General features: G+C 37.1%; 1 protein-coding gene across 1 annotated transcript; it reads left to right on the forward strand.

Moving 5' to 3' along the window:
- Positions 1-3,663: 3,663 nt before the first annotated feature.
- LOC125821095 (uncharacterized) lies at positions 3,664-4,050 on the forward strand. The gene has a single exon (XM_049500506.1). It carries the CDS (start codon positions 3,664-3,666, stop codon positions 4,048-4,050), a length of 387 nt encoding a protein of 128 aa, XP_049356463.1.
- Positions 4,051-11,354: the final 7,304 nt, after the last annotated feature.

Consider the following 11,354-nt stretch of genomic DNA (forward strand, 5'->3'; position numbering starts at 1 on the left):
GCTATAGGACTTTAAGAAAACTCTTTTATTTCTTTCTTTTGTACAATTACTTGAATCCAATTGGTAACTAGGTGATACAAATTGGTATCTGAATATCTTCACTCTATTTCACATATGGTCAGAACTAGAGCAATAGAAGTGACAGTAGCAACACCAAAAGAAAGGATGTGTCCTTGGAAATAGGCATGATTCTCCAATAGACTACATGGCCTATAATGACTAGTGACCAACATGATCTCTTTAGTAAGTTCTTAAAGTTGAAAATGCTCATTCTTCATGGGTACTGAATACTCAGATGCTTTTGATTTCTTTGTTGATTGTCATGAGCTTCTTCATAAGATGAATATACTGGAGAGGTTTGGTGTTGAGTTTGTGACATACCAGTTCTTGGGAGCCGCCAAAATGTGGTGGCGATCTCATGTTGAATGCCTACCAGTATAGACACTACTTATGACTTGGACAACATTTTTTAATTTCTTCACGGAGAAGTATGTACCTCGATCTATGAGGGAGAAGAGGAGAGATGAGTTCCTTAATATAGAGGAACGAGAGATATTTGTTGCAACCTATGAGGCCAAATTTCATGTATTATCAAGATATGTGATTTAGATTTGCAAATTCAAGCTTTATAAGGGGTTGCTTTAGCAAAATCTTTTTAGGAAGTGGTTGATTTTGTGATACAGGTAGAGGGGGTGAAGTTAGATGACTTTTCCAAGGTGACAACATTCAAGAAGTTTCCTAAGGGACGGCTATAAAATGAACAACATTACTTGGAAAATACAGTTAGTAAAGTTGTCATAACACGCATAGCAAATGATGAAATTATGTTGCACCAATTGAGGTCAAAATCTCTACTACGATTCATAGATTGAGTGTATATCAAAGAGGGTCATGATACGACTACTACAACAGTACCAATACTTACTTGGTCAGAGTTATGAAGTGTGTTACCTTTGTTATCGACCTGATCTAATAAAGAATGCATATTGCTTGGGCTAGAGACATAAGAGATTTGATATTGTTTTACATCTATTCAATGGGTAGAAATGTGTGAGCTATTTGGGTATGATATTTTCGATAGATATGATGTATTTAGTGATAGATCTAATGGACTTTCACGGTGTGGTACTAGTGTTATGTGGAAACGGATACGTCGATTGTCAAGTGTGAATACTAACTACTTAAGGAGTTATTAGTTGTATGACATGTTCAGATAATGAGATTTGATGTTGCATTCGCATTTGAGAAACCAACTAATTTGTTACTATAGATTCTTGGGTTAAATATTGTTTAAAAGATGATTTTACTGGTGGATCTTTGGTAAGGTATTAGTGCATTTAGGTTGTGCAGTGTATCTTGAGGATTCTAAATGAGGATTGGTAATTTTATCTTAAGCTCCAAAGGAGTGGATAAATATCAGAATGACAAGATTATGAGTAAAAAAATCCCAGTGAGTATACTTGGGTGAAGGAAATTGAATATTTTAGTAAGAAAGTATGTAAAATTGGGTTAGTCCTTTGAATTTTATTGGTATAACTAGATTTGAGGTGTTGTGTCAATGAAAAGGCTGATTTCGTGGTGATGGTAAGGGCTAACTAAGCATGATGGTAATAAGAGTTCATGAAGGATTGTGATTGAGATTCAACTATATGATAAGATTGTTTATTAAATGAATTTTGATTGGTAATAACGACTTACGAGTATCTAAGGTTGTGACTTTCTACTATTTGGTGAGTAACGTGGTTGTATGGAAAATTTTAGGAGATGTTAGGACACCGCTCGAATAGAATTTAAATTAAGGAGCTGGAGTCATAATGGAAAAAATAGTGGGATGTAGTGTAGCCTTCGGAAAGAGGTGAGAGCAAGAATAATTTCTATGTTTGTAAGGGCCAACAAGGTATCTTCATAGGGGTTGAGAATTGGGTTCAGAGACGCGTGATTTCATCCATATTTCTCTGGTTATGGTAATAGCATCACATGTACATCAGGTTGGTTAAAAACTATTGGATAGGACTCGAGAAATGAGTGTATAGACGCTCAACTCGAGTGTGATGAGAAGCTCTTTTGTGGGTTTGAGTTTGGTAATGAGTACACTTGGATTTTTAGTGAAGGATATGATAAGATCAATGGAGAGGCAATCAATGATAAGCTAAGATACAGGAACTCATAAAAATCTTCAAGGTATGAGCTAATATTGATAGATAAGGAGATCAGATTACATAGTTGAATTCACAATTCATTTTTTTTTCATTGTAAGTCTACATTCGTAGTGGTATATTTTGTCAAGATATGAATTTGTAAGATAAGAAATGATTGATTGAATTGGATATTGAGCATTTGGAAGCACTTATGCATGGTTTTGGTCATAAAGTTTGTTACTTTTAATTTTTAAAGGACATACGGAAGGGTTTCACTTAAAAGTGTTGGTTTAAAGTAATGTAAATGGCCGGAGTGGTTATGATGGTTGCTAGTATTGAGAGTGTGAGCTTCAGTAGAATGATGTGAAGAGTATGTGGAGTTTGATAAATAGAGTATAGGTACGATCATAATGGGGACCAGACTGGTGGATTGTGGGTAGCTAAAAATAAAATAAACGGAGTCAGCTAAATGGAAATGTTTGATATGGGCTCTTGAGAGGAAGCATTTACTGTTATTCAACCTTGGTTCTATACTTTTTTATGTAAGCACTTATTTTATTTTTGTACATGGTTTGGATATGATTCACTAGCTATGCTCATGCGTGTTTTAACTTTTGTGGATGGATCCCCAATGGTGTATCGGGTGTACCGATCCTGTTATGTCCTCTTGGTTAGGTAGGATGTTTGGGCATACTTGGTTATCTCAGATAACATAGTTGGTGTTGTCTTGGAGCTTTTGAAGTGTTCAAGTGGTTCTACATATACCACATTGCTTATGAGAATTTATACAAGAGCTAACCTGGGTATTTACAGTTGTCGACAACCTTAATATTCATCTAGTCGTCGAGGTCATGTTCCGATTATGTGTTGTTGAATGTGTGGACCATTGGGTCTAGCTCTACCGTTCTTAAGGGTTATCAACAACTAGAATTTTGACTGTGTTGTCAGAGGTTTTGTATGCTTGGTGTATCATTCGATGGATGGTGACTTGATCATTTCCTTCTTTGGGTTAAATAACTTTGGTTTCCTCTTTATGAGTACGTGATGTCTAAGGAACAATTTTTTTTTATATATATATAACTTAAGCTCATGGAAAGTTTATGTTGCCAGAAGGAAATATCGATAAGGTCTATGATGGTTTATGCATTATGAGTGTGTGGTGGTTAGTTGGTTCAGGTTCACTTATGGTTGTAGTCAGTATTGATTCGGGATTTTATCATGGTTATGTGAGAAAAAAATCGTTTTAATGGTTGTGTCAAGGTCGTTGGAAATATGTTGTCGACGTGTGTACGATTAAATTTGGTGGATATAGGGATTAGATTTTGTTGTTAGTTGAGTTTACATACAACAATAGTTATCACTCGAGTATTGAGATGACCCCATTTGAAACATTGTATGAGAGGAGGTGTAGGTATCCTATCGATTGGTTTGATGCATTTGAGGTGAAATCATGGGTACTGATATTTTGAAGAAATCATTAGAGGAAATGAAATTCATCCAGGAAAAGCTTCTAGTAGCTTAAATCATGCAAAATGAGTATGTAGACCGGAAGGTTAGAGACTTGGAGTTTATGGAGGGAGAGCAAGTGTTGCTGAAAGTTTCACCTATGAAGGGTGTGATAAGGTTTGGTAAGCGGGGTAAGCTTAGTTCGAGGTATATTGGGCCATTTGAAGTTCTTAAGCGTATGGGAGAGGCGGCCTATGAATTGGCTTTGCCTCTAGGATTATCAGGAGTGCACTCGGTGTTTCATGTGTATATATTGAAAAATTATCATGGTGATGGAAACTACATTATTCATTGGGAGTGGGTCTTACTTGATGAGAATTTATCTTATGAGGAGGTGCCTGTAGCTATTCCAAATAAGGAGGTCCGCAAGTTGAGGTCAAAGGAGATTGCATTTGTCAAGGTCTAGTGGAAGAATCGACTGATTGAAGAGTCCACTTGAGAGACTGAGGCTGATATACATGAAAGATATCCACATTTTTTATCGATTTAGGTACCATTTCTTACCCTCGCCTTCCTTTGATTGTTCGAGGATGAACGATGGGTAAATTGGTATCCAATGCAACGACCCATTACGTTATTTTGAGTACCAGAACTATTTTGAATTTTCCCATAAATTTTAAATGGTGATTTTGAACTATATATTTAACTACAGTGATTTAGTTGACGGGTAATTATTAAATAATTAATGTTATTTATTTAGTTGGTGGTTAATGGGCCAATACCATAATTTATTTAACACCTTATGTCACTTGGCCCATATATAAAAACCGAATTTAAGTAAAAAGGGTCTAATATTTGTGAATCAGAAATTATTGAGGAACAAAAGTAATTTTTGGGAAAGAAGACGGTGGTGCAGCGATAACAAAAGGCAATCCTTCTTCACCAGGTAAAAATTTAATACATCCCATACATGTATTGGTCATCATGGATAGAGTATATTATATTATTATTATTATAAGGAATTTCGTTATTATAATTTGTTGGTCAAATAAGAAATTGGTAGGAATATAGCGTTTTGGTTGGAATTTAAGGGGGGAAGTTTCAATGATTTTAGGTGTAGTATTAGTTTCCACGTGAAAATTTTGATTGGAACATTTGGAACCAACAATTATGAGCAGTAACTAAATTTACAAAGGTTTATTAATTTGAGGCCTATCCGTTAAAGTTTGGATTGGGTTCTGGGTGTTCTAATGATTTTATCTTTTATTTTCTTTTTCATGGTGAAGTTCCTAGTAGATAAACATGTGCTAGGGGTTTAAAGTTTCATGGATATCATGGGGTGAAGCAGGAGGAAAGGAAGCTTGGTCAGAAGTTCCTGGTAGATAAACTTGTGGTAAGGGGTTTAAAGTTACATAAATACCATTAAATTTATGTTATTAGAGGATTGAGACTTAACCCTAGACTTGAAATTGGAGACATATGAGATTTGATAAATTAGTTGGTATCAAAGTTTAGGAATTTGACTATGGATTTGGGTGACTTTTTGAGTTTAGGCTAGATACATAGTAATATGGGTTTCAATGGACTTATTAACTTACAAATATTATATATTTGATAGATTGGAAAGGTTCGGAGGAATTGAGGAAAGGAAAAGTATTGGAGAAGTAGCTTGCTTGACTTCGGTTCTTCGGTGGAGGTAGGTTATGGTTTATTATATGTGATAGATAGACTCTTAATAGTGATTGATAGTCATTAAGTGATATTGTGAATTTTTCTATGTACTTTGTTGTTGTAGTTTGGATAATTCATGTGTTATTGTGATTGGTCTGTAATCCCAAGACCGCAGAATCCATAATCTTGAACGTGTCAATTAAAGTGATGCCTTGAATAAAGAAGGTTTAATGAAATATTTTTAAGAAATGGAAGAGATGATAAAGAATGACAAATAAATTAAATATATTGTTGTATCGGGTGCCCCGAGCCGGCACGATATATTGAATCGGGTGCCACAAGCCGGCACAATATTATTGGATCGGGTTTCATGTTCCGACACGGTATTATTGGATCGGGTGTCATGTTCTGACATGATATTATTGGATCGGGTGTCACGTTCCGGCACGGTAACATTAACGGAAAAAATATTGAATTAACTTAATGTAGTCAATCTAAAAGGACCCATTTCCCAAATGAGCGTGGTGTGGAGGAATGAGTCCTCGTGTGTGTGTTTGATATTGTGACTGATTACGTACTTGCTTCTGTTGTCACTGTTCATGTTGTTTGTTGCTTATCACATGCTAAGTGTTAGAGTTGATTTTATACAATTACTTTATGCATATTAGTTACTATTTTTAGTCCGCAGATGATATCTACTCAGTACATGTTGCCTTGTACTGAGCCCTACTTGTGTTTTTCTTTGTTTTCCTTTTGTGGAGTGCAGTGTGTGTACCAACTACTTTGACTCGCCATCAGCTCTAGCTAGTCTCTAGTATATCAGGTTTCAGGGTGAGTTATTCATTCGAGCTCGTGTTGGATTCTCTCGGTCATGGCATGATGTCCTTAGTTTTCGGACACAGACTACTTTATTCTTTTATTTTGGTTATTTAATACTCTTAGACTTAGTATTTGGAGATTAGATGTGCTTGATGTGATGACTTTCAGGTTTTGGGAATGACATATAGTAGACTTTACTGAATTTGTGTTACTTACCTTAATATGATTTTAGCTTCCGCATTATGATTGTATTACGTAAGTAGAACAACTAAAATAAGTTGGGGTAGTGTGGGTGTCATTCATGACTCGTTTTAGGTCGTTACAACTATTAATCCCATAGATGCAGAACAAGGACAATTGTTATTCTTCTCAACAACAGGATAATACCACCCAAAAGATGATACCTCCACAAGTTGAAATACCTTCAAACATTCATCGGGATCAAAATGATAGAAGGCCCACATAACTGGATCAGACCAATAATTATAGACCTCAATGATACCCCGATCCATATGCAACGCACATTTAATCCAACTAGGGATCTCATCATATGCAAAGAGATAGTAAAGGAAGGTACAAACTTCACTTTCTCTTGGCAAATATCTCCTACCCCCATAAGATGCACAATCAACAAGATCATGCTCAAAGTAAGAATAACAAAAGGGGTCTAGGATGCTATCCTTCCCCATACACAATTTAGGCCCTTCAAGTGGATGGTAAAACCTCAAGAAGAGCTTTCCTGCATAGGGAAAGGTATCAACAATTTCACCCATATTATGCCTGCCATTTTGACCAAGCATCCCCACACAAATACTATAATTCAGCTCACTACCGGGGTCAATTGAAAGGCAATCCATGAACTTGGATCAAGTGCACCTCCTTTGATCATATAGGCACTCTTACCTTCCAACAACATACTCCACTCAATAGCATGAGCATCATGATATGCAAACAAGTAGTAGAGAAATGTGTTGCCTAAATACACTTCAATTAAGGGGTTCCCAACTTTAGCCTTCACTCTAGATACTAGAGAAACACAACTCATACGAGGTCTTGGAACATGCAAGGAAAAAGTAACATTTAGAACATAGGCATCCCTTTTCATCTTAACTCTACCCTTCCCAATAAATGTATTATGATGATCACAAAAGAGATTTGCATCTTTGGAAAGTGTGTCATCACATCATAGTGGATTCTCAAATACATTAACAACATTTATGAGAGTTCCACCTTTGGAAATTGTGTCATCACTCCATAAGGGATTCTCAAACGATATAGCAACACTTTCATCAAACAAGAATGCCACATTGGAAACATCATCCCATTTATGACATGGAGTGGGATGAGCCATCTTTGATAACACACAATAACCATTGAGCCCATCAATCATATCATCTAATCTAGGGATAGGGTGACAATACCTTAAGATAATTTTTCTAATGGCCCACAAATCAACACACATGCGCCATGCTCCATCTTTCTTTGGAACCAATTGAACCGGAACAACGCACGGACTTGTAATTTTCCTCTCATAGCCTTTGTTGAAGAGTTCCTAAACTCGCCTTTGTAGCTCTTGGATATATTCCAAACTACTTCTATGAGCCAGTTTGGCTAGACATTGTGAGCCCGCTAAGAAGTCAATTTGGTTCTCAATACCTCGGGGAGGGGTCACTTCACTTGGTAGCTCCATTAAAAGGGCTTCACTAGGATCCTACAAAAGGAAATAAATAGAATGGGCAGGAGAAGAATTATAGGGGTTAGTTTGAAACACATGATCCTTATATGTGGTAAGGATCAATGAACTTTTGACTTACACGTCCTCCCTTATCTCTTTATGCTCAACCAATAACACTTGGGCTTTTCCTTTCAACTTCCTCCTTTATTCTTCTTCTTGGCCCTCAACTTCCACATGCCCCTCGTCCTTCTTCCTTTTATCCCTCAACTCATCCATCTTTTCGATACATCTCAATGACTTGAGATGGTGACATAGGATGAAGGACATACTCATGTCCATTCGACATAATTGAATATGTGTTGTTTCTTCCATCATGTTTTGTTGAACGAACATGTTGCCAAGCTCTCCCGAGTAGTACATGACAAGCTTGCATGGGTATCACACCACAAAGGACTGTATCTTGGTACCTCACAATTTGAAACATGATCAAGACTTGTCTATGCACCCTCAATTCCTGACCCTCACTCAACCATTGAAGTTTGTAAGGCTTAGTAAGCTTAGTGGTAGGAAGCTTAAAAAAATCTACCATAGTGATGCTAGCAAGGTTTGCACAACTTCCATTGTCAATGATCAAGGAACATACATTACCTTGGATGAGGCACTTGGAATGGAAAATATTCTCTCTTTGGCTTTGATTACTCATGGTCTTGCTAGGTATAGTTTGCCTTACCACATACGTTGGTAGTCTGAACTCTCCCAAGCCTCATCCTCCACATTGATTCTTCTATATTCCTTCATGGACATACTTTCTTGCCAATCGGTCATAGTTTTGGGTGTGATAGTAGAAGAACTAGTGTGGTCGTGCCCACTTGTGGATGCACTAAAAGTAGTTTGTGGTGTGGAGTTTGTAGAGTTAACTCGACCTTCTACCTTGTTCATACTCTCATCCATTCTCGATATACTACCCTCCATGGTGGTCAAGTGTCCCTTCATGTGCCCAATTGTCCGACTTATATCCTTAAGCGCTCCCATGATAGATTCCAAGGTAACCTTTCTTTTAGGTGGGCGGGTCTCACTTCTGTTTGCCATGGTACCTAACAATTAAGAAAACTTAACAAAAACAGCAAACAATGTTAGCGTTAGTAAAATGAACTCACAATCACGCGTATTTACACACCTTTGATTGCCTCTCAAATTGGCTCGGCTAATGTTGAAGATTGCTTATACTCGGTTGATCACAAAGTGTCAATTCTACTCTTAGCTTAAATGGATTCTTGTTTTAAAGAAAGGACGAACGACTCGATTAAACCAAAACAGACTTGAATCAAAAAGTTAACTTTGAAGTAAAACCAATAAAAGCACGAAAAGATAAGACACTAACAAATAAGTGAATTCAAGAACCAATAGTCAAGAAGAAGAGCAATTACAAGTTGAAAATTAGTTTAGGAATCTTGAGAATCAAAAGAAAAGAAACTAAGAATTAGAACCTGAGATTAGGAGTGTACAACTTATTTCTGATAGCCAAATGACATGGTTTCTTGGCCAAAAGTGAAGTTTAGCTCGCCAAATTGAAGATGGGATCTCCAAACTTGACAATCTGCCAAGGCAACTCGGCTATCTGGGTGGAAGTTCAGCGGAGCGTTAAGTGGACTTTGCAAGCAAGGCTGAGATCGCCGAAATTTCTAGTAGCTCCCAACAATTTCAAGGCCAGTCGGCGACTAACCTGCCCAAAGGGCGAGGCATCTAATGTACTAGGCGAGCAAAGTCGGGGCTTGCCTAATGGTCCAACAGTTGCACCTGAAGGCCCTCCGAATTTGAACTTCTGTGGTCCCCCCTTCACTTGTCCTTTAGTCTTTACCCTTTTTGGTAAAATTCCTTTTGTACAAACACCTTTACACTTTCTCTTTCTTCTATTTTGGAATCAAACCCCTTCTTTTTTAATATTCTTCCCTTTGAAGATTTGAATGTTCTTCAAGAACTCAAGAACAAGATGAAGACCAAAAAATAAACCCTCTAAATTTTTGGCTCGGAATTTCATGAAAATTGAGATACAAGCTCTCTTTGATATGGGATCAACACCCAATACTTCTTAGCTCTCAATTCACAACCAAAACTTTCAGATTTTAAAACCCATTTGGACCTTCTTCAAGCTTCTTGAACCTCCAATAGTGGATTCTTCAATAGTGAACCAAAACCATTCTAATCTCAAACCTAGAATCAAATAAGGTTAGGGAACACTAATCCAATCTTAGAAATTCAAACAAGACTCAAATCTACAAAATCCATTTTGATAATTTCTTCAAAAATGAATTTGACCTTCTTTTTTTTGTAACAAACCCAAGACTAGAATCGTAAGAACGAATCTAATCCAAGCTCTTATACCAAATGATGTAATACTCAAAAGGGAATCACAATAAAATGTGGAAATCTAAATACAAGAATTAAAGGATAAGTAGATATAAACACAAGAGGAAAAATAAAGCAACCAAAGGGTATATTAAACCCAATGACATCAATATGTTAATCCTACGATAGCAGCTAACTCTTACAAAGACCTCAAGGGAATCAAATTCACCTTGCAACCCCCGTTTCTAAGCAATAATCAAAACAAGCTTTACCAAGCTCAACACTAAAACATGAGTTTTCAGTTTTCAACATTCAAGATAATCTACCTAAATATGACCCTAAACTGCCTATTTATAGTTTTAGGACTTTATAACATAAAAGGGCCCAAAAGTGACCCGAAATGCCCAATGAGCGAGCTAAGTCGGACTCTCCCAATCCACTTGACGATCCACCCTTTGGGTTGGCGATGGATCCTGCACCTTGCTAGGTTCTGGAACTTTGGGAGAGTTGGGTTCATCGCCCAATACCTTGGGTGATCCGCCGACTGGTCCTATCTCGCCAAAAGGGACTCATGTGATCTTACGACATGGAATCCTTTGTTTGCCACCAATACAAGCCCAAGAGCCTCCATCCCTGTGAACAACTCTTTAATACATTGGATTCCTAAGCTTGTCAAAAAGTCAAAGGTCTGGAGGTAATCCTGATTGCATCATGAGTCATGCAGATGTTCGTCTTTTTGAGTGTGAGAGTTGTATTCGATTTCGGGACTTTAAATTTTTGAAGAATTATGTGTGAATGTGGAATCATCTTTTTTGTGAGGGCATTTGAGTACCTTTGTTAAGCTTGAACAGGCATTTGAAGCAAGCATTGTAAACTTGAGTACCCTTGATTATGGTGAGTCACAATTTGAATCTTTGAGTGCACAATTGAGCATTGTATGTGTAGTTTGAACCTTTTGTGTTCATTCGTGTTAAGTCTTTAGCAGCACTTTTGTAGACAGCCTTGTAGAACCAATTGATCTCGAGTTTTACTTGAGGACAAGCAAAAGTTTAAGTTGGAGGTGTGTTGGTGCGTCCGAGATTTGGACTCATTTAGCGCTTTGTTTTGATAGTTTTAGTGTTCTGAAATGCCTAATTTATTCTATAAACTGATGTTAAAGCATTGAGTTTCAGGTATGTAAGCTAAGGAGAAAGGCAAGGACACTACCAGGTAAAAAGGAGCAAAACAAGTTGAAGAAGTGAAGAAAAGCGATCCTGGGG

Source organism: Solanum verrucosum, unplaced genomic scaffold (genome assembly GCF_900185275.1).
Source record: "Solanum verrucosum unplaced genomic scaffold, falcon-dt-bn FXZP01000215.1, whole genome shotgun sequence".
Taxonomy (NCBI): Eukaryota; Viridiplantae; Streptophyta; class Magnoliopsida; order Solanales; family Solanaceae; genus Solanum; species Solanum verrucosum.

Excerpts from the sequence above, each read along its gene's own strand:
- LOC125821095 (XM_049500506.1), top strand. The coding sequence starts at position 3,664 with ATGCAAAATGAGTATGTAGACCGGAAGGTTAGAGACTTGGAGTTTATG.